Source organism: Bombyx mandarina, chromosome 16, assembly GCF_030267445.1.
Source record: "Bombyx mandarina strain Sakado chromosome 16, ASM3026744v2".
Classification (NCBI taxonomy): domain Eukaryota; kingdom Metazoa; phylum Arthropoda; class Insecta; order Lepidoptera; family Bombycidae; genus Bombyx; species Bombyx mandarina.
Window position 1 is genome coordinate 1,216,678 of NC_143222.1, and position 27,994 is coordinate 1,244,671.

General features: G+C 36.1%; 2 protein-coding genes and 1 long non-coding RNA gene across 7 annotated transcripts in view; 1 reads left to right on the forward strand and 2 right to left on the reverse strand.

Moving 5' to 3' along the window:
* Window positions 1-2,618: 2,618 nt before the first annotated feature.
* LOC149501198 (uncharacterized) lies at window positions 2,619-3,334 on the reverse strand. The gene is made up of 2 exons (XR_016324382.1): window positions 2,983-3,334; window positions 2,619-2,742 (listed from the first exon to the last, which is right to left on the reverse strand). It is a non-coding gene; the product is annotated as an uncharacterized LOC149501198 (long non-coding RNA).
* Window positions 3,335-5,011: 1,677 nt separating this feature from the next.
* On the reverse strand, window positions 5,012-10,501 carry RpL6 (ribosomal protein L6). 3 transcript variants are annotated; one of them, XM_028175209.2, is made up of 6 exons: window positions 10,357-10,501; window positions 9,842-9,991; window positions 9,126-9,277; window positions 6,950-7,121; window positions 6,041-6,226; window positions 5,012-5,205 (listed from the first exon to the last, which is right to left on the reverse strand). In XM_028175209.2, the coding sequence occupies exons 2-6, from the start codon at window positions 9,989-9,991 to the stop codon at window positions 5,044-5,046; spliced, it is 822 nt and encodes a 273-aa protein (XP_028031010.2). In that variant the 5' UTR covers window positions 10,357-10,501; the 3' UTR covers window positions 5,012-5,043. The 3 variants fall into 3 exon arrangements, with proteins under 3 accessions (XP_028031010.2, XP_028031017.2, XP_089589958.1); XM_028175216.2 differs by having other exon boundaries at window positions 10,248-10,370; XM_089733832.1 differs by having other exon boundaries at window positions 10,142-10,365.
* Window positions 10,502-10,658: 157 nt separating this feature from the next.
* Window positions 10,659-27,994, forward strand: part of LOC114243911 (two pore calcium channel protein 1) — a 40,531-nt gene continuing 23,195 nt past the window's right edge. The window contains exons 1-3 of one of the 3 annotated variants that reach the window (XM_028175564.2): window positions 10,659-10,827; window positions 26,653-26,792; window positions 27,816-27,980. In XM_028175564.2, the coding sequence (XP_028031365.2) occupies window positions 10,674-10,827; window positions 26,653-26,792; window positions 27,816-27,980 (459 nt within the window). In that variant the 5' untranslated portion in view covers window positions 10,659-10,673. Of the gene's footprint in view, window positions 10,872-17,591; window positions 17,794-26,652; window positions 26,793-27,815; window positions 27,981-27,994 lie in introns of those variants that run through there. The other 2 variants (XM_089733829.1, XM_089733828.1) reach the window with 2 other exon arrangements.

Below are 27,994 nucleotides of genomic sequence, written 5' to 3' on the forward strand. Positions count from 1 at the left end.
AATAATTGTATTTTTTTAGTTTTTCGGTTTAAACACTTTAAGGCATGCCATTTTATTTGAAAAAGACAGAAAGAGTACTTTGTCCTTTTCTAGACTAAAAGAGACTGTTTAATTTTATAAGCTGATAGAATAATATAGAAAAGAATAATAGGATACCCTCTAATCGTCACATTGGAAAAAGGTATGGCTTTATCATTTTATCATTTAAATTATTTTTTATTGCACTTATAAAACTAATTTAATTTACAATATGTAACTACATATATCTATAACTAATCCGTACTTGTCAAATTCCTCATAAATTGTCAATATTCTTAATAAAATTCCTATTAATAATATACAAGTGCAAATGTTGAGCTGCTTGCCAGAAATGATATAATAGTGCTTTGTTTTTTTGTTGTTTCCTTGTAGGCTGCCTGTAATAATCTAAATCTGTGTGAAAGGCAATAAATGATTTTATTATTATCTACTAATGGTAGTCCAGTGGTCGAAATTTGACCATAATTTATTTAAATTTTAAGTTTGAACATTATTATAGTTCTATTGTCACCTTTCTATTATCATCATTTCTATAATAATCATTGCTCTATGTCGCCAAGGCTACATTATAGAAAAATAATATTAAAGACAAAAAATATTAATCTATTCTCAATTTGACCACAGATTGATAAATCAATAAACAAAAAAGTATAAATGCATGTGTGTGTGTGTGTGTGTCAAATACATGGTAATGTGTGTAAGGTTTTTTAATTCATTTAGTTTATTTTTTATTGTTTATGCACAATTAAAAAAAAAATTGCAATCTGCACTACTTCTCTATATTCTCTATGAGTGTGGGAAATTTCGTACTTCTCCGTCCGCGCAATTTTCGTAAAAAGGAGTCCAACATTTTTGCTGCACGTATTACCTACTTAAAATGTAGGTTCTTAATAATAATACATAAGTGTTTTGAAATATAAAACTAATCTTAAATTTTTTAGTTATACCACTTCCATTCTAAGGGTGCAATTTCGTAAACAAACTTTGCCGTAATGGCGTAACCTTTAAAATACACGAAAACTGCCCAGCATAAACATATTTTTTTAGTAACTTTAATAGAAGTATTAGAATTAGAAGTTTATTATAGAATTTATTTAATTGTAATTACATATTTAGACATACTTAACATAATTAATCTTGGAATAGGTAATTATTTCAGCTTTTTTTTATTAAAGAAATTATGTTTTACATAGGTTTAATCTTTTACCCGTTGAACGTTTATAAAATGATTGTATTTACGGTAATAGTGTTGATGATCTTCATTAGGTGGCCCAAATATACTAAAATTATTACGAGCATCCATCCTTATTTATAAATGTGTAAAGAAGCAAAATTATTATTACATTGTTCAAATTTCTATATAATTTATAAATATAAATCTGTACGTATGTACCTGTAAATATGTATATTGCGCGCGTGTGTGTGTGTGTGTGTGTGTGCGCGTGTGTATGTGCGTGTGTGTATATATTTCTATAATAGATAGATACACAGTGTGCAATTCATTTCGAAATTATTCTTGCCCATCTAATGGTTGTCTGGAAGAGATCACTCTTAGCGATAAGACCAAGAAAAAATGTTTCACAATATTTATTCATTTTGTGTACAATAAAGAATACTCTTTCACTGGTGGTAGGACCTCTTGGGAGTCCACACGGGTAGGTACCACCACCCCGCCTATTTCCGCCGTGAAGCAATAATGCGTTTCGGTTCGAAGGGTGGGGTAGCCGTTGTAACTATACTGAGACCTTAGAACTTATATCTCGAGGTGGGTGGCGCATTTACGTTGTAGATGTCTATGGGCTCCAGTAACCACTTAACATCAGGTGGGCTGTGAGTTCGTCCATCCATCTAAGCAATAAAAAAAAAAAAAACTCTATCTCGCTCTCTCTCTCTCATCAAACAACTCTTTAAAAAAAAGCAATGATTTAATAAGAATTAAATGAAAAAGCAAAGAATTAATATGTATTTACAACTAGCTAGACGTCTATAAAATTTTCTAACCGAAAAAATATATGTGTATAAACCATTAGAATAGATAAAACCTTAAAAAACAACATTATTATTAAAAACGAAAGAAAAAATCTTTATATTGTATTGGTTTCACGGCAAAATTTTTAGTGACTACTTAACTTGCTTGAAAGTGAAGAAATACTCTCAAAATCAATGATGTTATAGTAAAAAGAGGTAGATACGTTATATTAGTACTAATACGAAGTCAAGCTTGTCCGCGGCGTATGTACCTATATATATTTATAAACACACTAAACTATACGATATTATGCGGACGAATTAAATCGACAATTAGTTGATGATAATATCATATAGCCGCGTGAGCAGAGTTAACTTGACAAGGTTGTAATGTGTGAAAAAAATAGCATGCTAATTAGCAAGACCGTAAACAAGACGGATATATATTACGCAGTGTCGTTGCGATGTCACGACTTACTTCATAGATTAACAATTAAAATGTCACAGAATGAACATAAAATTGTTTGATGCCTACGGTTTAGTAAGTAGAATTGATATAATAATATTTAAAATGAGCTCCTGCTATTCTTTTAAGAAATAAAACAGCAATGGACAAATAATTTTATTTTTTTATTTTCATTTAGTTCATTATTATTTGGCCGCCAATCCTCTTCATGTCTTTGTATACGTACAATATTTATCCATTGGTTACACCTTAATTCATTTGCCGGAAACCTTTAAAAATAAAATCAAATTTGTTAATTCATTTCTCGGTTGTTGTGAGCTAATGTGTAGGCAATATCATGGAAATGTCCTTTCTGTTACATTACTCTTTTTAATCTTGACAGACATCTCTCTTACACTCTGTGACCGGAGTATATGCCGTCGCACTCGAGCCTTTTTTAATAAATTTAAGCTAATATTTTGGATTTCTTAAACAATATAAAAGCAAATCAATTTAAAATTAATACTTACGCATGACATGTCATCCCTAGACTTTTGGGAGTCTTACTTGTATAGTTTCTACAGTGTCGCATAACACAGGACGGCATTTTAGAGAAATTTCGCGGAACAAAAAACACAGTCAATGTTACCAATGCTTTCACGAGACTAAGCTTGAGTGCGCTAATTAGCTCAGTTTTACGGCGCCACTTTACGAACTCAAGTAACTTATCTACCTCTTTTTACTATAACATCATTGCTCAAAATCCATTAATTTGTAACTCGCACTCGCACATACAATAATCGAGAGGCTCACTTCGGTAAAGCTATTCGATACATGAGACAGCAATATAAACAAACCTTCTCTCTCCCACAAAATGAGATTCATAAGCTTACCACTAGGTGGCACTGATACAAACTCACACAAATTAAATATAACATTAACATCGACTGAGTAATTAAAAAAACTCGCACTAAGCACAGGTACATTACCCATTACCCGACTAATTATAAATATCGTTAGAAAGCTTGGCATTTCAATTAAACGCCTTAAAAAAAAACTTGCGTGCTACCAATATAAAAGAAAAAATTATTGCTTCTAAAGATGAATAAACGTCCTGCAAATCGAGTAACTCGCACTCAGAGCTCCGCACGTTTCACCGTGAAGAGCGTACACTCGATGCGAGTCATTCGATTCGATTTTTGAAACTCGCACTAAGCCTACAGGACCGGGATTACCATAAATTCACTTTTTTTATTGCCCTTGTAGGCAGACGAGCATACGGCCCACCTGATGGTGGGTGATTACCGTCGCCCATGGACTTCAGCAATCCCAGGGGCAGAGTCAGGCCGCTGTCTACCGCTTAATACTCTCCACAGGCCTCGCTTGAAGAAGGACATGTCATAGCGCTCGGGAAACACCGTGGAGGGGAGCTCATTAGCCGGATCCACACCAGACGATCCAAAATGGATCGGCGATCCCGCGATCCGCGATCCAAGATCATGTTGCGTGGAACATGGATCGTTCTAGGTTGGTCCAACAGCTGGCTGCTCCAACGCGCTCCTGCCGATCCATACTGAATCAGTTGAATTTTGTCTGGCTATGGAGTCACAAGTGCAACGACGGCGACGAATAGCCGTAGCAGCAGCAGGCTACATTTTACTTGTATATTTACGGCAAAAATTACGAAAACGAAAATGACAGTATTGGGTTAAAACAATTTATAAAAACCGGTTGGAATATGGGACTCGACTTTATAAAGAGTTAATTGATGATGATGGAGCTGAAGCTAAAATTTTGCACGAATGACTGCAAATCTTTTTTTTTTTTTTTTTTTGTTCCTACCTAAGCTGATAGCCCTAACGGCTATGTCAGCGTAACCCTAACTTTAGTAGGTGAGCTCACGGGGCTCAAACCTGACGATGTTGCTAACACGAACCCTAGCAAGAGCCGTGCTTCGCAGAATCTACCACCGGATCGGAAACGCGACCCACTGAGAAGATCCGGCGAGAAACTCAGTGGGCTGTGTCTGAGTCCAGACTGCAAATCAAACATTTATTCTCCTTATATAGGGAAATTAAACGGATACATTGCGAATTATCCATAACGGCGGATCACGCGATTCTAAATCGTCCAGACCGCGCGCGCCAAGCGACTGAGGCCCCTTTGTGCGTGACCAAAAAACCGACAACAAAGTGATCGCACGCGGCGAGGAGCGCGCGCTCTCCGCAGCGCATATGTATCGCGCGCGGCACGTCTACACTTCACGCTCCGTGGAGCGTGCTCCATGCCGCGCGCGATCGGAGCGCTTTGCATCGTCCGGTGTGGATCCGGCTAGTCACTAGCGACCCGCCCTCGCTTCGCTTCGGAAACTAATTTATTATTGATTTCTCCACTATTTAATGGATGTTATTATACATATAAACCTTCCTCTTCAATCACTCTATCTATTAAAAAAACCCGCATCAAAATCCGTTGCGTAGTTTTAAAGATTTAAGCATACATAGGGACAGAGAAAGCGACTATGTAGTGATTTGTCGGTGTTAAAAACCAAAGTCTGAATTTAGTCAAATATTTTATTTCTTATTCTAGATTTAGAAGCGCAGCCGATGGGGATATTGGCTCGAGCGGAGTCCGAAGGCCGCCTTGAGGTATCCGCGGAGCACCTTCTTGTCGGGTCGGGCTCCGATGGCTTTGATCACAGCCTCGTCGACTGTCTTCTGATCGGTTTTGCGCTGCTCAGATGGAACGTATTTCTGAGGAAGAAAGTATTCACAAACTATATATATACTCTATCAGAATATTGAGACTTTATAAAACTTTTTTGCTTAGATGGGTGGACGAGCTCACAGCCCACCGGGTGTTAAGTGGTTACTGGAGCCCATAGACATCTACAATGTAAATGCGCCACCCGCCTTGAGATATAAGTTCTAAAATCTCGGTCTAGTTACAACAGCTGCCCCACTCTTCAAACCGAAACGCATTACTGCTTCACGGTAGAAATAAGCAGGGTGGTGGTACCTACCCATGCGGGCTCACAAGAGGTCCTACCACCAGTAAAGAACTTTAAACTTTTAAAACTTTATGTGTAATGGAATTTATGTTCAGTTGTAAAGCTGCTTTATATGATAAACACCTCAGTTTTAGTTTTCTGTGCATTACAAAACAGATGTTTATAACTTGATAATCAACATCCCCTAAAATACAAAGTAGCTTGAACATAAAGTTGTTAGAACCTGTAGAAATTACTTGTTCAATAGATAAATTATGCATCACATTCACAAATTACTTCTAAAATGAAGGAAATATTATATTATAGAATAAAAATTACTGGTTTTAAGCCCAGCTAACTACATATCACACCAAGTATGACAGAAACATGGTTTTAAAACATTAAGTAACAAACAGTGTTCACACTCACAACTGGCAACCTGTTTCCAATATAGTAATGTTGTTAGTGACATAGATCATTCATCATAAGTCAAAATAAGCATCTTATAATTATAGTCAGTCAATCAATTTGTCAATAAAATCGAAACTGGTGTTTAGTTTCGATTTTATTATATTTACTTTATGAAAAAAATATCTTACCTCTTTTTTTGTGGCAAAGATGTCATCACCCTCTTTGCGTTTGACTGTACGTTTGACGCACTTCTTATTCTTCTTGAAGTAATCATCATTGAAGTGTTTTGGCAGTTTGAAGTTGCCGAGTGAAATTCTGGTGGAGGTGCCGATCACATAGCGCTGAGGAATACGGCGTAGCGGGCACGAATTGAACTGAAAATCGATTGTTAAGCATATTATATTATTCATATTGTATTCTTTAGGAACATTAACTTCAATTTATGTCTCTAGTTTGTCCTTTGACAATTCTGGAATTATTCTCTTAGCAACTATGGACAGACGTAATGCTGAGAAATTACTAATGATAAATGTAAGTAGTGACTAATTCAAAGTAGTTTGTTGGCATGGGTAAAATAAATAAATAATCCATAAAATAAATAATCAATTTTTTTTAAGATTACAACTTTTGAAGTAACAAGTATTGTACAGTTATCAGTAATTTTCTCTCCACAGCACTATTATAAGTCGTCGTGGCGTAATGGATAAGACGTCCGACACATGCGTATCTAGGCTATGCAACGGGTGTAAAACCCGAAACATTATAATTTGCATATCTACTGGTGGTAAGATGTGAATCCGCACGAGTACCATTTTAATTGCATGATGTTATCCCTTCACTGTGGAAGTCAATCGTGAACATTTGTTAGGTACGTATTTCATTAGAAAAATTGGTACCTGCCTGCGGGATCCGAACACCGGTGCATCGCAAAATACAAATGCACTTGACTTTTTTCCTTTAGGCCATAATGACTTCCAAAATATGAAATTCAAATAAAAAATCAATATTGGTGGCCAGATCAATGTCTCAATTTTTTTTTGTGTATTACAATAACCCTTTCTTGAAGCAAAAGAAAAATGGATAATCATTATACATACAGCAAAAGGTCCAGTAACTAAAAGCAGACCACTGGGCAGAATTCCAACAAGTACAACCCTCTTGCCTGCATGTCTACCAGCGAGGAGAATGCATACAGTTCCTATCTTCAGGTTGGGTCGGATCCTGCGTACATGCTTGCTGAATGGACGGCCACCAGATGAAGCACGGATTCTGGAATAAAATATGGGAACATTATTACCGTTGTAGTTTTCAGTGTTTGTTTCCACACATTACCAATGTTCTCTCAGTGCAACTAACATTATTATAAAAACCCATTTAAATTTATCACCCTTCCTGCTATACAAAAACATAATTACTTCAATTGTATTGCTAATCTATTATTCTCAAACCTAAACAAATAACGGTAGTTATTTAATTTTTGAAAAAATTGTCAAGTTTAAGGTAATTGAACATATTCTCAGGGACAGTTTTCAATAAATTGAATTTCATGTAAACACCCAGCATTAAACCCACAGATGTTTTTACCTTTTTTTTATTTAGGAGTTTATTTAATGGTAATGATGTTACCGCATAATTCTACATAAAATATTAGGCTAATTGATTAATACACAACTATAATAATAAAATGTCAAGGCTAAGAGACATTGCTCCATGATATTTGAGTGCCTTCTTGACTGTGCATAGTTACTAGGCACTTTCTAACAAGAGATACCAGCACCATATTAATGTTATTATAATGATGTTCTCATATCATTATCATTGGCTAGCAAGTATCAAGCTCATTTAGTATGCATACATTCAATATATGTTGCACATCATCAATAATATCACAATCTCGGCATTTGTGTCAATTAGTTTTACCTCTATACATTCCTTTCTTGAAACTATGGGCCACAAAAGGGTCTGTAACCTGAATCATATATCTGATCTACACAATAGGAGTGGGTGATATAAATCGTATATAGATTCAATATCTATATATTGCAGCAATATCGTTGAATCCGATATCGCCCCGCACGAAATCTATATATCGATATCAGCCGATACACGATATTGCTCGATGTGATGCGCATCGCCATATCGGACCGATTCGTGAATCGAAATCTATATTTCGATATCAGCCGATACACGATATTGCTCGATGTTATGCGCATCGGCATATCGTACCGATTCGTTAATATCAGCAATATTCGTTTGGTTCGTATCTGTATTAGTGTTCGTATCTGTCTGTAGATTATTCTTAGCGTATCAGCAGGATACAATTAAGGAAAGAAGTTTCAACTTTCGACCCTAACTTGAATGCAGTATAGCCTATTTGCATCGTTGAATTTAATTTCACGCGCTTTGACCTTGAATTAGAATTTTTGGACAAGTGTTTATAAATACTTAAAAGTTTTTTGTGTTTGATTTTTAAAGTACACATTTTTCTATTTTTAGTTGAATCCAAATAATTGAGTTTATTTCTTGTGTTCGTATTAAACTTTTGAAATCTTCACTCTTTTGGTATATTTTGTAATTTTAAATTAAGACACAAAATACTAAAAACTAAAAATAATGTAGCCAGTCCTAAGCCTGGTAAAAGCATGAAGGAAAGTTTTTTTGATATTTTTATTTTCATGTTCTTTTTATTACTTTAAGATCATATTATAAATTGATATCAGAAAACCAACCGTATAACGTTGACTTAAATCTATATCTACTACGATATTATATCAGCGTATCGTTTCAAATTTCAAATATCATGAATCGAGAAAATCTACTAGCATCCATCAATATATAGATTCAGAAAATATATAGATTCAATATCTGATATTGATCCTCGATATATAGACACGATTCGATACGCGGCAAAACCGATATTACCCACTCCTACTACACAATAATGGAATGGAATTGGAATGCAAAAATTTGCAGAATACTCCCAATGTAGGTAATAGTATAAATTTATAAGTATTTTCACAAGTTCCTTACTTTTTTGCCAGACCTGCCACTCTACAGGGAAAATAAAGACAGGCCGGCCATGTGGCCTCCCAATGTCAGCAATAGTATACATTTATAAGTATTTTCACCAATTGCTTACTTTTTTGCCACTCTACAGAGGTAATAAAGACAGGCCATATGGCCCGCTTGACGTTAAGAAGGTCATCATCGCAAATCAATGTCAGAAATGTCAGGGGCATAGCTAAGCCACTACCTTATCCTTATTGTACTTACTTCTCCTGAGTGGGGTAGAAGGACTTCCTACGTTTGAGGGGTACTGTTCTGGTTCCCCCATTCTTCTCACCTCCAATCTGCTTTACAACAACAGTCAGCTTCTTGGGCTTCTCAGGCTTAGGGTTCTTTTTGCCAATGAACTTGTATTTAGCCTGTAATTGATTTAAAAATTAGAATGTACAAATATTTTACTTTTCTTCCATAATGTGAATGCAGCATATAACTTAACTCAGGAAAAGTCCATGAATGCCATCAGTGAATACATGACTATACTCGAGAAAATAAAGTCTAGTTGATGTGTTTGTTTAAAGTGTATAACACTATTTATATAGTAGCGTTTTCGTTAACTCTTATTTTGAATTGCTTAGGTTGATGGACGAACTCAAGGTCCACCTAGTGTTACGTGTTACCAGAGCCCATAGACAACTACAGCTTAATGCCCACCTTGAGAATCAGATATGAGTTCTAAGGTCTCAGTATAGTTACAACGGCTGCCTCACCCTTCAAACCGAAACGCATTACTGCTTCAGGGCAGAAATACGTAGGGTTTAGGTATTTAAAAAAAAAGATTAGATTAACAGCGAAACCTAAGTGCACATGGATTTTTGTTTATAAAATTGTTTGTATTTTTATTGGTATAGATGATTTTAGATTTGCTAAGCAAATAGCACGACAATTTTGATTTATATTTGTTTATTAAGAAAATAGGAACTAGCCTTCTTGTGGAACATCTTGGATTTGGAGAAACGCATCACTCCGTTGCCCAGATCATAGTTCCTGGGTTTTTTCGTAGATTTTTTCTTAGTCACCGCACCTGCAGGTGCGGCAGCAGGCTTGGCCGCCGCTTTAGGCTGTGTTGGAGCCATCTGTAAATCGAAAACACAATCTTTAGACCGAACACCTGACTTGACGGTCAAAACTTAGGTTATGTCTGTCTAGCCCGTGTTTCCTTGCAAACAAGTAGCACTATCGTTACACGTGGTTATGAATTTATAGACATAATAAGCAGGCATTACACTACAAATTTTATTCAATCAATTCACGACACTTAACGTCACAATCCTATCTAACCAAAATAATAATTTTGAACTTCCTATACTCCACTAAAATATTTCACAATACCACTTGTTTGAAGGATCCACTATGATATTACAGCACGAAAACGAAGAAAACAGTTGATTTGGAATCAATTAAAAAGGATTTATTTTCATTAAAAACAACACCAACTCACATTCAAACCGGGTTCAAGAAAAAGGAATTTTTGCAGACTTTTTTGTTTATGGATAATGTCATAGTGATGTTACTCATTTATTTTCACATCGATTATATTACCGATTTTTGTTGTCTTTGAAACATTTTTGTGCACACACTAATCTGTATTTTGCGCGTTCAATTTAAAAGATTAATTGATTACACTTAATTGAAGTAAAAAATCTCAAGAAAATTGAGTAATTTCTACAATTTAGATAATGTTGATTACAATTCCAGTTACAAAAAGAAAGAAAATGAAACCCACGTGAAGAGCAACATCTGAACGCATCCAAACAAATGTCAAAAAAGAAATTCATTTGGAACGTCAAAAGAGTTCAGTTTGCAAAAATGGCTTCTCTGAGGAGCCCGTCTTCGCCATCGGACGGTTATAAAAGATTCAGTGATGATTTCGCTAACACCAGTATCAACAATTACGGCTCGAACGTCTCAAGTAAACGAAAACATTTTTTAATGCACCGTAGCCACCAGCCTAATGTACGCTTTCCTTGTTAACAATACATTAATTGTAATGCAATTAATAATGTTTTTTTTAAATTTCATTTCTGTATTAAGCTTAATTTCTGTTGCAACACCAGCTGACGCAGATCAAACAATGATATTTTGTAAAAATGCAGTAAATCCTATATACGTCGAGGATGAGTCATTTCCTACGTGAATCTAACATATGTATATAATAAACATAACGCGACCTAGTTCTTGGAACTAACGTGAATGAGCTTCCGATGGTCTGCTTAATTCTAACGGAACAGATTACGCTGCATGAATAGTTAGCCGCTGTTTTTGTGTTTTTTGTATAGTATTTTAGTGCTTCAAAATCTATTCTAAAGCGTTTGCTATATACATTTAAAAAAAAGTAATTTGACAGTTTACAAATCTCAATGTGTTAGTTTTAACTGTGAAACTCCGAAGAGGTACAATTTTCATAAATAGCCACTATGGTTTGAGCGTGATCGAATGGAACTATTCATTTGTGTATAAATCTGGTTGAGACCACTTTGTTCTGCCCTAATTGTTGACTACAATTGCTAGGTACTGTATGAGAAAACTAGAAATTTATTTTTTAAATATGTCAATAAATATCTGCATGAAAATAGAATATCCATCAATTTTAAAATTCGAAAATTGTCTTGTTTACAAAACACAATAATTATAATAATTACTTACAGAATTTAATTTACTTTACGGTCCATAACTTACAAAAGTAGCCGTATTTTTTTCAAATATACTTGAACTGTCTGATGTGACTTAGTTAAAAAAAAAACAATAGGTAATTCCAAATACACAGAACTACGCGATTTCATAAAAAAAAGTTTAATTTGTGAATTTTTCGTTTTTTATATCTCAATATCTTGAAAGTTCAGACCCTAACCTGTCGACGTAAAAGCACACTGATGATGGTAATTTTCAGCAGTCGAAGCCATGTTGATGATTGTGTGATCTGCGTCTTCCTAAATAAGGCCTATCTTTAGCTAGTTGTCTCATTTAAGGACGAAAAATACTTATTACTGCTTTTAATGAATACATACCTACATACATAGCACGTATGGGCAGGTAGCTCTTTTGCCTATTTATGCCGCGAAATAGTCTCGCGTTCCGGTTTGAAGGGTCGGACAACCGTCATACATGACAACCGAGATTTCGACTTCATGCCTCAAGGTGGATGCTGATAAACATACTAAGGTTTCCGGTAACACTCCCCAGTTTCGACTGGGAATTGAATCTGGGGAGTGTCGAGAGGTTGCAAACCACTCTACGAACTATGCGATAGTTAGTTAAGATCAAGCGATCCCACAGTCACAGCCCACTGAGTTTCTCGCCGGATCTTCTCAGTGGGTCGCGTTTCCGATCCGGTGGTAGATTCTGCGACGCACGGCTCTTGCTAGGGTCAGTGTTAGCAACACTCCCGGTTAGAGCCCCGTGAGCTCACCTACACACGCTAGGGTAAGCTGACATAGCCTCTCAAGGCTATCAGCACAGGAAGGAAAAAAAAAACAAGCTAATAAATGTTGCTTAAATTGTCTATTGCTTAGCGAATGATCTCCAATTTTATACTTGAAGGTCATCGGTAAAAACTTAAGTCAATGGACTGCACTGACCTCCTCTCGAGACGTTTGGAGCATGATTCACGAAACAGAATGTAGCGTTGTCTTTTTATTGGGTAGGCAGCGATTTGGCTTTTCCCTGACACCACCTCACTACTACTACTACTCACCACCAAGTGGGCTGTGGCCTCGTTCTCTTGCAAAGGCAATAAGCAAGATAATTACTGGTGGTTTTTTTTACTGGTGGTAGGACCTCTTGTGAGTCCGCACGAGTAGGTACCACCACCCCGCCTATTTCTGCCGTGAAGCAGTAATGCGTTTCGGTTTGAAGGGTGGGGCAGCCGTTGTAACTATACTGAGACCTTAGAACTTGTATCTCAAGGTGGGTGGCGCATTTACGTTGTAGATGTCTATGGGCTCCGGTAACCACTTAACACCAGGTGGGCTGTGAGCTGGTCCACCCATCTAAGCAATAAAAAAAAAAAAAACAATAAGACAAAATCTTGATAACTTAATAACCGGGACCCAAAATAATCCCTATGGCTTGACATGGATCTTGTTTTACCTCGCGTGCCCCCTAGCCCCGGGGACCTCGTAGGAGGTTCAGCCCTCGGCCCGAGAAAGAAAAATGGCCTGGATCTTGTTGAGTCTGTCTAACAGTTTTATAATCAAGATAAATTTAAAACAATAGCATTTGAATAAATTAAATAACTCTTTCACATTCTATTATTCAAAAATATTTTCACTTTCTACATAAATGAAGAGGCGAGTAAAATTTAGCGTTATGCCAAAGTAACTATTCCACGCGGACGAAGTCGCGGGCAAAAGCTAGTATAATATATACATACATATATACATATATGACGTCATACTCTTCCTACTCTACCCTTCAAGGATTTGAGTTATTTCGATTAGTTTCGGCATGTCTATAGCATTATCTTCATATAAGTTTATATATTTAAAAATCATTAATAACCTACTCAGTAAAATGATGGGAATTTCCGATTTCGTGCCACATCTTAGAAAAAACGGACAAGCCACAGGCAACACTATTATTCACACTTAGCAGGCTAGTAGCTGGTTGTCAAATAAAACAAGTCACGCTGTCAATATTACTGTAACACGTTCCCGCCAAAAAGCCCGCGCAGTGCATTTTTTGTAAATCACCCTTTACTGGTGGTAGGACCTCTTGTGAGTCCGCGTGGGTAGGTATCACCGCCCTGCCTATTTCTGCCGTGAAGCAGTAATGCGTTTCGGTTTGAAGAGTGGGGCAGCCGTTGTAACTATACTTGAGACCTTAGAACTTATATCTCAAGGTGGGTGGCGGCATTTACGTTATAGATGACTATGGGCTCCAGTAACCACTTAACACCAGGTGGGCTGTGAGCTCGTCCACCCACCTAGCAATAAAAAATATATATATAACACTGCCCCAAGAATCATTAATACCATCACCTTAAACTAGAGCAGTTTTATTACATCAGCTTGTCTCAAGGGAAGGTTGCATTGTGTCTATAGGCTCCGCGGAAACAAACATGATTGTTACAGTATTTAATTATTTGCCTATAGTGTCTAGACTTATTCGTGCCCATAAATTTGTCTAGCCTGCCATCCACGACCTCTCTATCGACCGTTTAGTCTAGGAAACCGTTCAAAGGTCAAACTTAGGCGAACTGAATCGCGCAGACTTCTCTTTCGATATAGTTTTAACCTTGCGTATTGTTTATTGAATAAAGAGTAAAAAGAGACTCGCAGGCGCAAAAGACCTTATTCATTTTGAAATTGATTGAGTTTCACCTTTCGATATTGGCACGCATCCGGGTTAGATGACATCATTCGAAAATCGAAATGTGAACATCAGGTAGGTCGTGACGTAGCCAGTGACGCCTACAATAAAAAGAAGGAAAAAAAACGAAAGATTAGAATTATTTACGCGCGATATTTTAAATTAACAACTAAAATCAAATGAAATTTGAAAAAAAAAAACAACACGCACTTAAATCTAAATGTGGTTTAGCGAGCTATTTAGATTTCTTTAGTGAATTCCCTCGAAGTCGTAAAAAAAATAATTACTCGACTGTCAAATTCGCCAAACGCCATATTGGTTTTATTGACACGTCTTAGTAAAATATTTCTTGACTTGTGGAATATTAAGACGCATTGTACCACTTTTCATTTACTGAACCACCTACGAAAAGTTTGTACATATTTTCAAGTTTAAAAAATATATATTATTAAAAAAAATGTGAATAAGATATTACGATTATATCGAGGGGTGGGAAGGTTAGTTGGTTTAATGGTCATTTTTGCAACTTTAAAATAGAGCCATTTAAACTTTAAAATTTGGAAAAAATGTCATGACAAAAAAAACTTCTTCAGCTGTTTGAATGGAGTAGAAATTGAAGTTCAATTAAAAACATCGAATTGTTAATGCTAATACCATTTAAAGCGGACATTTAATTACAAAGTTAAATGTAGTGTATTAAGCAAAATGTTGCTTAAACCAAATAGCTTTTTACCTCTCGAAATAGATTTTTTTTTATTGCTTAGATGGGTGGACGAGCTCACAGCCCACTTGATGTGAAGTGGTTACTGGAGCCATAGACATCTACAACGTAAATGCGCCCCCATCTTGAGATATAAGTTCTAAGATCTCAGTATAGTTACAACGGCTGCCCCACCCTTCAAACCGAAACGCATTACTGCTTCACGGCAGAAATAGGCAGGGCGGTGGTACCTGCCCGCGCGGACTCACAAGAGGTCCTATCACCTTGATGCCACAGTCAATGCGACGTCACACTATAAAACTTGAAAAGTCCGAATTTTTTCAAAAGTGACGACTCGCAAAGAAGCCGGCTGATAAAGAATCGTGATAAGAGCATGTCCCATATACATAAATATATCATGTTATCAGTGCTCTTGACAGAAATCTTTTATTACCAGGTGTGCAAAACATTTGGTACATAGTAAATTTTATTATATATATTTTTTGACCGGCAAAGGAAAGAACAGACTGAGGCCTATAAAATCAAAGGCAGCTAAATCCAAGTCTGTCAAATATTCAGGTGAACTACAAAAATCGGCCCTAAACACGTCATTACGGATCCTCCCGATCCATCGAAGTATTGCTCTTGCTAGGGCCAGTGTTAGCAACACTCCCGGTTTGAGAAGCTGAAATAACTTTATTAGGATAGCTACGATATTCTTTATTCGTTTATTAGTACTTAGTACAGAGTAAAAATAAAATTTTTGAACTGAATTTGTTAGAGATTTAGCTGCATTTGTTATAACATGATAACACTAAAGCGTGTTCAACTAACTAAACAAGATAGCGCTATTCTTAATCGATTTTACGACATTAAGGCGTTTAGCTGCCTTTGCTTTTATAGGCCTCTAACTATTAAAATGTTATCTACAAATAGTATTTTCTTTATTGGTTTTTTTAATATAATTTATATCATTTACCATCGTTTCAAATTTCAACTTCACTTCCAACTTCTGACTCTTCTTACATCGTGTAAACATTTATGTGATGAACAGGCTTGTTTGTTCGTTGTCTGGGTGTTTATTATTCATAAATGTATATATTTAAACTTGTATAAATATGTATGAAGTCTCTGGTACCCATAACAGAGTCCTATGTTGGAGCCAGGTAACTGTGCATTTGGAGTATGTGCGTGATTTGCTCCCAGTTATTTTATAGAGCGTTTATTTTAATCCAAATTAAATAAAGCAAACTGCCAAAACTGAGTACCATTCTTCAAATCGAGACTATTCAATTCGATTTGATAATAGGATTGTTTCAGCACTAAAGTGTGTTTTATTTAGTTCTAAATCAAACATTTATGATTATTTTAGATAAAAAAATAACATGTGTGCAATTCACACATGTTAGAAGTGAAACCTTCAAAAATTAAAATACAATTATCCTAAATGTTTAAGTATATTATTAGTAAAATTTTGTAATTAGTAAATAATTGTAAATCATCTTTTATAGTATGAGGTAGCGCCCTCTGTGAACTGATATTTTAACTTCACGTATATCCTGAATTAAAATTCACTACAAGAGGTTTCATACACACGTTAGTATTAAAACATCTCACAGATGACGCTGTATTAAAAATAAAACACTTTATACGAATGTTTTAAAGTATGTAGGAACTAAGCATTCTGTCTCACTTTTTCTCTCGATCTTTCTCACTTGCTTGGTCCCTACTCTCACTCCATGGCTAGTTGCTTCATGCTACGTTCGCCCTGTCTTACTCTCTCTCAATCGGTCTCGATCGCTCTCTCTCTCTTTTTCGATACTTCCGTTGCATACCTGCATGACGTTATATCTGTAATAATGCGGGATTCACATTACGAAATTAGTGTCATGCATGTTGAGCTCAGTTTCACGAAAGTAGTTTCGATATATGCGAAAGTAATTTCGTTAAAAAATTAGTGTCGCGAAATCAACAGTATCGCAGTAACCATGGCGCCTTCAGCATCAAAGTTATAATTTGCTATATTCAATGTAGCTAAAGAAATGCTTATATACCTATAAACTTAAAAAAAGACTATCAAGAAAAAAAAAGGTTGGTAGATTCGAGGATGGTCAACAAGGAGGCATTTAGGTGCAATGAAGTTAGTCTCTGAATTAGCAGATGAAGATCCTGAGAGTTATAAAAACTATTTTCGAATGAGTGAAGATAATTTTGCTTTTTTACTGTAGGTGTTTCGGGTCCCAGAGACACCCTTGTCGCTGATATTCATTAATAAGATCTAAATTTTTTTCTGTACTCCATCGTTGGTTTGCCATTTTCAACGCTTAAAGCGCGTCCGAACTAACAATACACACGTCCGCACAGCGCAGGCCCTTTCGCGACATTAGTTTCACGTCGCGTCTACACTCTACACTATGAAATTAGTTACATGACACTAATTTCACCAAAAAGTCGCGCAGGGCACGAAACTAATTTGCATGCATGAAATTAATGCATGCATTACGAAAGTATTAAATTACACGTGAAACTGTTGGTAAAACTAGTGTCACGAAATTAATTTCATGCCACTAATTTCGTAATGTAAATTCGCCTTAAAAATTTTACCCTCATGCGCCTAAAGAAGTTTCACTTCAAAAATAAATAAATATTATAAACTGCAACAAAAGTTTCTCACATTGCATTAGTTAAAATATCGCAGTCTGCTACCCGTTATCATTAGTACAGCATGCGCTAAATTATTTACACGTGCTCTCCGAAAAATATGACGGTTTGAAAATATCAAGAAATTTATAACAATGGCGAAAGTAGTGAAATATTCAGATAGACTTTATTATACATTACGGGAACAGTGGTGTCGTTTAAAAGCATGTGAGTTACGATTACTGATACACTGAATAATTAATTGTGCCGTTCGCCTTACAGGCAATGTTTTTTTTTAAATTTATTTTAGTATTCGGCTTAGAATAAGTTTTTAAATGTTATCGATCGATCGATTTGGAAAAAACTTATACACTATTCAGATTTTATGAATGAACCCGATGCATGCACTTCAACCGCGCTATTTTCTTATCCAATAGAAATGAACTGTAAATAAAAATCACAGCTTCAATGAGGTGTAAGCGTGACGTCATAGCATGACCTCATTTTTCAAATGAAATTCAATCGAGACGATCCCCGAGCGGGTCCGCGCCGATGACGTCCCTGTCGAGGTCATTGAACGCAGTAAAACTGACATTTCGCGAAACGTCTAATTTTTGGCGCGTTAATTTAGTCTGTATGTAGGTAAGTAAATTTAGGTTTTACTTGGATTTAAGTAAAATTAATCACGTAACCTATTGTGTTTTAGATATTTTTTCTTGATGTCTGCATAACAAATCACAATTCGTCTTTGTCTGTGCATTAGAAATTTACGAATTTTATACAGATTTCAATACAGTTCTACCATCAATTAAATTAAGTTTTTACGGCGCTTGGATCGTGAATTTTTAGTATATAAAAGTATAATATAATTTTACCAAAAAAAAGCTATTCGTCTTCTTAAAGTGTCCTGAGATGCTGAGGTTGGATTTTGTAACGCGGACCATGATTCAGAGACCAGCAGATCAGCCAGCTATGCTAAATAATCACTCAGTAATGCCGTAAACTTATCCTTTTAATGCCAAAAAATATATCAGTCAAAACAGAATCGAGTTTTTCCGTATAAGCGAAATAAAATTATGTTTTGTATTGACATTGTTATGTATTGACAGTTAGAGCGACTCTCTAGATGAAAGCAATTGGGTTTAGATGGAGCTTCCAAATATCGGGACAATATAAAAATACATACCGGTGTTTTATTGACCAATTTATGTCTGCCTCCAGGCGAGTAGTATCGCGTTTCCTTCCATTGAACACTCTAAATACTTCAAAAGACGATTTTAGTTTACTTTCCAAGTCGATCTCATTCGGAACATCTCTTGAAATATCAACCCCAAGAATTTCAGTGTTGTCGGTTTTTGCGGATTTCGGACAAACGGGTCATTCGCACGAAATCCTTGGGTCGAATTGAACGAAATTCAGATAACCCATGTTATTATATGTACCAAGGAACTTTTTAAATATTATTTGATCATTTTTTTGTCTACCCTCGAAGGTTATTCTGGTTTCACCCCGACTAAGACCTTTTGAATGCATTATATTTTTATTTTCGAAGATTTAACATAAAGGTAATATAAAAAAATAAATCAATCATACTTTATTCTCACTGATAGATCGTAAATAGGTAGAAGAATAAGCAACTTATTGCCTTTTTAATTTTTTTAAATCCCCCCTCCATTTTCGTGTCATCTTAAGTAGCCCGATGTACTATAATTTAATATAAAATAAAACTATCTAACTCTTAACTACTGACCTTCTCTTTGTATTACGCACAAGGTTGAATCGGGTGTCTTAAAATGCGACTCACACACTAAGCTTTATTGCTAAGACAAAAGGTTCCTTTTTGCGGAATTATACTTGAATGCACGCCTTAAAAGGCGACTGTCACATTAAACTTTATTGCTGATAGCAGAAGATTGGTGTTTCTTTAATCGCTTAAGCATTTGTCGTTATGATTCTGATGGGCATCAATTGAATTATTGCTGATAGCAGGGCCCGTTGCAATTGTTTGAATCCACGCGGCTTAGTAGAACGGTCACTTTTCTGTTCGATACTCGGGACGACCATTCTACTAAAAATCTAAAAAATACACTTTTAATGAAAATCTCACTAGAAAATAGTACTTAAATCTTAATAAATTTGAATTAAAAATAATGTAAGAAAATATGATTTTATTGTAAAAAAAGCGTGGGGTGCTTTTCAGGATATTATCAAAATAACCCTTCTACTCATATCTATTCATAAAATATTTATAACTACTGATATCATGCACCCTACGCTTTTTTACAATAAAATAATTTTTCCATCCACTATTTTTAATTCAAATTTATTAAGATTTATTTTTTAGTTTTTAGTGGGATTTTCTATAAAAGCGTATTTTTTTTAGTTTTTTAAACAATTATTTATTATGATTGAAGGATTATGGTCGCCTGGTGGCCTTTTCAGTTTCACCAGGAGTGTTTTGATCTCCGAAGATTCCCTAAGCTTATACACACACATACAGCTTTTGGCTAATTTCCCGAAAACTGTGAAAGCGTTACAAATGTATAATAATAATGGATATTTATCACCCAATTAATGAATGTGTCAGAAATTTTTAAGTAAACAGTAGACGTAGACAACATGGTTTGATGTTTGTTTTAATTGATAAAACGGTACCGTTGGAAATTAAATTGAAATGACCTTAAGAAAGTTTCAAAATTGGTATCGTTGACGGAGTCTGGATAGAGTCCCTTCTTTATTTTATCATAAAAAACGGTGCGTTCTTAACGCCATATCGCCATTGGCGGATTTATTTATTATAAATAATTCTTGTATCTGTCGTCGATACTGTAGAAATGTTATATTAATAACTTGGTAGCACCCCGCGAACCGATGTTGTTAACAATATCTGGCTTTGGAATGAACTCCCATCCGCGTTGTTTCCTAAGCGCTATATTTCACAAAAGCTTCTTCAATAGAAATTGAAAAAAAAAACATTACGTGTTAGCAAGCTGGTCGGCTGTGCTTTTTGCGTTATTTATATCCATAAAAAACGTGAACTTTATGCTCGAAACACAAATATGAGACTCGGAAAATAATTTAACAGTAATTGCCCAGACCTTACTAAGCAATCTGACTCCACACCCGGTCACCGTCCTCGTCGAACCCGTCGCTTGCGACGAAGGGCTCGACGAGTGAATTAACCCACAGACACAGCCCACTGAGTTTCTCGCCAGTGTTAGCAACACTCCCGGTTTGAGCCCCGTGAGCTCACCTACACGTCAAGGAGAAGCTGAAATAGCCTCTCAAGGCTATCAGCATAGGTAGAAAAAAAGACGCCACTGGGCCAATATATAATACAACAGTCCCCACTGTTAAGGACCAAGATACTTACAATATGTACTAGTAAGAATGTAAATGAATAAGCTCTAGAGCAGTGTTTTCCAACCTTTTTTGTGTCGTGCCCCACTGTAACATTTCTAAAATGTTTATGCCCCCCATATATAATTTTTAACACAAAAAAATATTTGTTCGTTTAAGAAACAAATGACAGGTTTTAGGAAAAAATAACTATGAAATTGTTATCAAAACACATTAAGTAATATTTCAAAATATATTACAAGAAAAAACTGAAAGTCAAATTGAAAATAATTTTAATACAAATCTTCTATATTAATTTAGTGCGATTGCCTCCTAACGCCCGAATGTTATACTTTCGTATAAACTTCGGCTTACGTAATTTCTTATTATGTATTGTGAAAAATTCACACTCCCGATCGCGTGGCAAAAACTAATGAATAATCCAGTCAGTAGGGCCTCCGTGATGTATTATTTACCAGACTGCCGAAGGAGGGTTATGATTATTTCGAGTACTTACGTGATCGGCGACTGGTAGAGAAATAAAATACGTTATGGTGTATAAGTCGAGAGGGCTGGTGGTCGGGGCGCCTTTTTTCCTACCTAAGCTGATAGCCTTGAGAGGCTATTTCAGCGGAACCATAACTAGTAGGTGAGCTCACGGGGCTCAAACCTGATGACGTTGCTAGCACGAACCCTAGCAAGAGCCGTGCTTCACAGAATCTAACACCGGATCGGAAACGCGACCCACTGAGAAGATCCGGCGAGAAACTCAGTGGGCTGTGTCTGAGGGTTAATTTACTCGTCGAGCCCTTCGTCGCAAGCGACGGGTTCGACGAGAACAATGAACGGAGCGTGGCTCCGACGACTGCTGGTCCGGCGTCCCGAGGGGGAGGGTGATGGGAGAGATGTGCTCCGCACTAAACGTTTCGCTCTCCCCCCTTTGCTTTTTCATGAGTTCTCTCCCATTCGAGGTTCGGACGTGGGTTGTTGAGCGAAAGGGGGTTTTAGTTGGTTCGACTCCGACATGCCTCGCCCGCCATCCTCAGTGGAGGGCGAAAGTACGGCAATTTCCTCCTGATAAAAAAAAACTGTGTAACTAATCGTTTCTATCTGCAATAACTTTAGTAACATTCAAGCTATATATTTATATGACAGTCTATCTATACTAATATATAAATCTACAGTGTTTTTTACGATGTTTCGTTATAACTACTGAACCATGCATCCGATTGACTTGAAACTTAGATCTTGATGTAGAAAATATATGTACTTAATGGATAGGCTAATATTTATATGAATGTTGGACTCCTTACACCAGTTGCGGGGGCGTAATGATGAGAATCTTTGAGGGGGTGAGAAATAATAATGTTAATTTTAAATGCCCAGCGAAGCGGACTTGTACAGCTATTTTATGTCATAGTTTTTTTTCCCCGATTTTTTATTAATATTTTTAACGGAGTCGGGTTTTGGGTTACGTTTCATATTTCATTTTATAAATATCTTTAATCTTAACTACAATTATTGTCTGTTACCGTTAAGGGATAGTTGGAAATATCAATATTGTTTATATGACAGTTTATAAATGATTTTTGATTAATTAACAAAGGTTACTTCAGTTTTTGCGTTTCCCAGACATAATTAAAACAAATGTTTATCGTTTAATCTATTGTTTTTTTTTCATTTAGATAAAAAGGCGGTTGTTGGCATACTTTTTTAAAATTCGATGAGTAACATCCTAATCGTCCTGTGACCACGTCAACTATCCGAAGAATGTTAAAGTAATAATATAGTAAGAACAGTTTTCTATGTTTAGTTTTTTTCAGTCTGTGCCCAGTTCAGGAGCTTTAAATGTTTACATGTGTCTGCAAATGCACAATAGACAAACGAATATAATATTGAATAGAAATATGTATAATAAAGAACAGTTGTTTTGCCAACCGTACTTCCTAGCTGAGAGTTTTGATGACGAATTTCAGTGACACGTGTAACAATACACGTTGTCTCTCGTCGCGTGTAGCTTATATGTGACTTGCGACTGTTTGCTCGCGTTAGCGTGTGAGTTTGTAGTTGAACAAATAGTACTGATGCTACTTAGATAGTCGCTGTAAGACTGGGAGCGTTTTTTATTTTTTTATTTTTTTTACCTGTTCTAGTGACCTCGAGGGTCATGACCGGGCGAGTAAGTGAGATCACGGGGCTCTAACCTGAAGACGTTGGTAACACTAGCCCTAGCAACAGCAGTGCTTTGCTGAATCTACCACCGGTTTGGAAACGCGACTCACTGAGAAGATTTTTTATTATTATTGCTTAGATGGATGAACGAGCTCACAGCCCATCCGATGTTAATCCGATGTAAAACGGCTGCCCCACCCTTCAAACCGAAACGCATTACTGCTTCACGGATGAAATAGGCAGGGTGATGGTACCTACCCGTGCGGACTCAGACATCCTACCACAAGTAATTACGCAAATTATAATTTTGCGGGTTTGATTTTTATTACACGAGGTTATTCCTTCACCGTGAAAATCAATCGTGAACATTTGTTGAGTACGGATTTCATTAGAAAAATTGGTACCCGGCTGCGGGATTCGAACACCGTTGCATCGCTAGATACGAATGCACCGGACGTCTTATCCTTTAGGCCACGACGACTTCAGACTTGTGACAGACGTATGAATGTAAGAAACTAAAACCTCTTTACATCTAAATGGGATCAGGTTGTGATCTAGTGCGCTCACCAACAATAGCTTTTTAATTTATTGTAATCTGGATTATATTTTAAAACAAGAGACTCAAAATTAGTCCTGGAAAATCAACCAATATAATCTTATAATTATAAAAATGAATTGCTGTTCGTTAGTCTTGCTAAAACTCGAGAACGGCTGGACCGATTTGGCTAATTTTGGTCTTGAATCACTTGTGGAAGTTCAGGTTTAAAAGGGAGATAAATATGAAAATGCTCGGAATTTAATAAAAATAACAATTTTGTTTTTCCTTTGATGTGTCCCCCGTCGGACGGATTCCTTTTGTTTGTTTTAAGTTTATTTTATACAGAAGTTTAGGTCTTTTATTTATCGATTGAGGCGCTACGAAGTCTGCCGGGTCAGCTAGTTTTAATTAAAAATATTTACGGCCACATTCTAATCCGGTACTTGGTGAAAATATATTCCCCCATTCATACATATTTGTGAAAATAAGCTGATAGCCTAAAATTGATGAACATACCAATCTTACAGTGGGACGGTTCTTAGATTATTCTACCGTACTGCCTCTTCGACTATTGACAACAATGTTTCATGCATCTTCCTATTATTAACACAGATGTTCTTTAAAATAAATCGTTGATTCATCTAGCGCGTTCACAAACAATGTTAATTACATGTAACTGTTCCGAGACATCATGATTTTACAATACCTTTTAATATTCGTTAGCTTAACCCAGCGGTTGAACGTGTGTTCGCTCTCTGTCATTGTGTAGTATTTCAAACGTGTTTTTATATAATATACTAGAGGTCCCGCAGTACCCGAAATTCGACTATAATTAATTGGAATTGTAAATTTGTACACTATTATGACCACAGACGTCAAGAACAAAAGTTTGAAAATAAATAGTATGCATGCGTGTGTGCGTCAAATACATGGTATGTAGTATGTGTAATGTTTTCTTTATGGATTTAATGTATCTGTTATGCATTCTTTTAAAAAAATATTAGCATTTTGCACTTCTTCTCTATATTCTCTATAAGTGTGGAAAATTTCATACTCCTCCGTCCGCGCAATTTTCGTAAACAGGGATACAAAGTTTTTGCTTCGCGTATTAATATATAATATTTTGAAAATTTGAAAATCAATATCTTTTTAATTACAAATTTAATACCAAAAATTTTACTTAGTCTTTTCTAAGCTGAGCTTAGTTTAAGTAGCGTCTTTTGATTGCAACTAAGTAATCTATAAATATTTTCTGTTATTAATCATTTCAAATTCATTGCATTTCTCTTAGGCTGTGGCTTGTTTAAATCAAAATGGACATTGTCGGATCGGCCGCAGTGATAGGTAAGTTGCGGACCAGTCTAATCCTCTTTTATGCCTCGTATTCCTTAATTCTTAGTCGTCGTGTCCTTAAGGATAATACGTCCGGTGCATTCGTGTTGAGCAATGCACCGGTGTTCGAATCCCAGGCGGGTACCAATTTTTCTAATGAAATACGTACTCAACAAATTTAATGTTCACGATTTACTTCCACGGTGAAGGAATAACATCGTGTAATAAAAATCAAGCCCGCGAAATTTTAATTTGCGTAATTACTGGCGGTAAGACCTCTTGTGACTCCGCACGGGTAGGTACCACCTCCCTGCCTATTTCTGCCGTGAAGCAGTAATGCGTTTCGGTTTCGGGGCAGCTGTTGTAACTATACTTGAGACCTTAGAACTTATAACTCTAGGTGGGTGGCGCATTTACGTTGTAGATGTCTATGGGCTCCAGTAACCACTTAACATCAGGTGGGCTGTAAGCTCGTTCACTTCAGCAATAAAAAAAATCTGAGGGTCGCGACCGTCCCTCTGTATCACTTTCTCTCGCACGATCTTTCTCCATCTCTTCCTCTCTCTGGTGGTGTGGAGGGCGTTGTGCAATCAAAAGCGGTGTGGATCTAATCGGACCAAGGTATTAGACTGTGACCCCGAATGGTCCAGTCAAATACTATCACGTTTTTTATTCACGCACTCTTCTATTTGATCAGTTTAAAATAACCCACAGACGCAGCCCATTGAGTCTCTCGCCGGGTCTCCTCAGTGGGTCGCGTTTCCGATCCGGTGGTAGATTCAGCAAAGCACTGAGCTCACCTAACCGCTGGGCTACCAGCTTAGGTAGGAAACAAAAAGCTTAAAATTATTATCACCGAGATAATTATTACCGTGATGGTCCCTATTCTAATTCTTCAGTGTATCTTTTCTTGTGTGCCCTGGTATCTGAACGTATATATCACTTTGACTAGCTTTTATTAGCTTAGGTATCTTTGGTTGTACGTAAAGTCATTTTCTCAGACTTCAAGAGGTTCGATAAACTCAAAAATGCACCAATTATATAAGTTCGCTTATATCTTGACCGGAATGAACAGGAGATGATGATGAAATTCTGATTGAAGAAATATGAAATTCGCTATTAGTTCGGTTAGCTATTTAAATCTGTGTGTGTATGTGTGTGTGTTTTTTATTGTTTAAACTACATCATCATCATCATCTTCATCATCACCTTCATCATTATTTTCATCATCATCAGCTCACAGTCGTCCACTGCTGGATAATCTCCCAATTCACAGCACTGAGCCTGGCTCTCCTTATCCACTTCATAAACTTAAGCTACATAAATTATTAAAATTATGTAATAACATATGTTAATAGATGCATGAAAGTGCTCGTATTTTATCTCATGGTGGTCCTTATCGGTAATAACCTTTGTGACAATGCCAATGTATGTGTGGCTTGAATGTCTACAGATTTAGCGGTTAGAAAAGTAATTTATATTATTATTATTATTATTTTTTATTGCTCTTTTAGGCAGACGAGCGCACGGCCCACCTGATGGTGAGTGGTTACCGTCGCCCATGGACTTCAGAAATGCCAGGGGCAGAGCCAAGCCACTGCCTACCGCATGTTATATTAATAAACTTTTCGCACTTTTGTTCATTCTTTTTATGATAACAGTTTTCGATTCGCATTCAGTACTCGTGTTACGTTTGCCGATTTCAGATTCCCGTACGGGCACAGATGGCGGCGGTGACAGCAGCACCCTGGACATGGGCAGTCGCTCGTCCCTCCACACGGGCCTCCACATGTCCGAAGACGAGCATTGGGAGATGAACTACCACGAGGCAGCTATTTATTTAGAGGTGATCAGCTATACTATACTATACTATACTATACTATACTATACTATACTATACTATACTATACTATACTATACTATACTATACTATACTATACTATACTATACTATACTATACTATACTATACTATACTATACTATACTATACTATACTATACTATACTATACTATACTATACTATACTATACTATACTATACTATACTATACTATACTATACTATACTATACTATACTATACTATACTATACTATACTATACTATACTATACTATACTATACTATACTATACTATACTATACTATACTATACTATACTATACTATACTATACTATACTATACTATACTATACTATACTATACTATACTATACTATACTATACTATACTATACTATACTATACTATACTATACTATACTATACTATACTATACTATACTATACTATACTATACTATACTATACTATACTATACTATACTATACTATACTATACTATACTATACTATACTATACTATACTATACTATACTATACTATACTATACTATACTATACTATACTATACTATACTATACTATACTATACTATACTATACTATACTATACTATACTATACTATACTATACTATACTAAATATATAGTATATTATTATACTAGCGACCCGCCCTAGCTTCGCTTCGGAAACATTAAATTTTATTATTGATAAATGAGTCCTGCGATCTTACCGTTGTCGGTTATTTTCGTACCGCGGGTGACACCGCGGGGCGAAGCTAGTCTAAAAAAAGTAACCTAAGTTACTCTTTATATCATCAGCTACTTATCAGTGAAAGTCTCGTCAAAATCGCTTCAGCTGTTCCAGAGATTAGCCGGAACAAACAGACAGACAGACAGATAGACAAAAATTGTAAAAAATGTTATTTTGGTGTATGTGCCATATATATTCATATACATGTAGTAAGAAGCGGTTATTTAAATATTACAAACAGACTCTCCAATTCTATTTATATGTATAGATATATATTATACTATTTCAGGAAGGTCAAAACAACGAAAAGTTCGACTCCCATCCATCTAGTCCCGAAGAGTTACCAGCCTACCTCAGGGTGCACAACCCCTGGTACCATGGCCTCGATCTACTAGCTTCATTAGTTTTAATATTATTGGCATTCACCGAAGACCCAGCCGTTCCCACGTTTGAGGTAAGATGTATTAC

Bases quoted from the DNA above. Each gene is read 5' to 3' on its own strand.
- RpL6 (XM_028175209.2), bottom strand. From the start codon at position 9,991: ATGGCTCCAACACAGCCTAAAGCGGCGGCCAAGCCTGCTGCCGCACCT. The intron at 9,278-9,841 runs GCTAGTTCCTAT...AATCAATTACAG, and splicing joins CCAAGATGTTCCACAAGAAG to GCTAAATACAAGTTCATTGG. The intron at 5,206-6,040 runs GTAAGATATTTT...TTTCTTCCTCAG, and splicing joins TCTTTGCCACAAAAAAAGAG to AAATACGTTCCATCTGAGCA.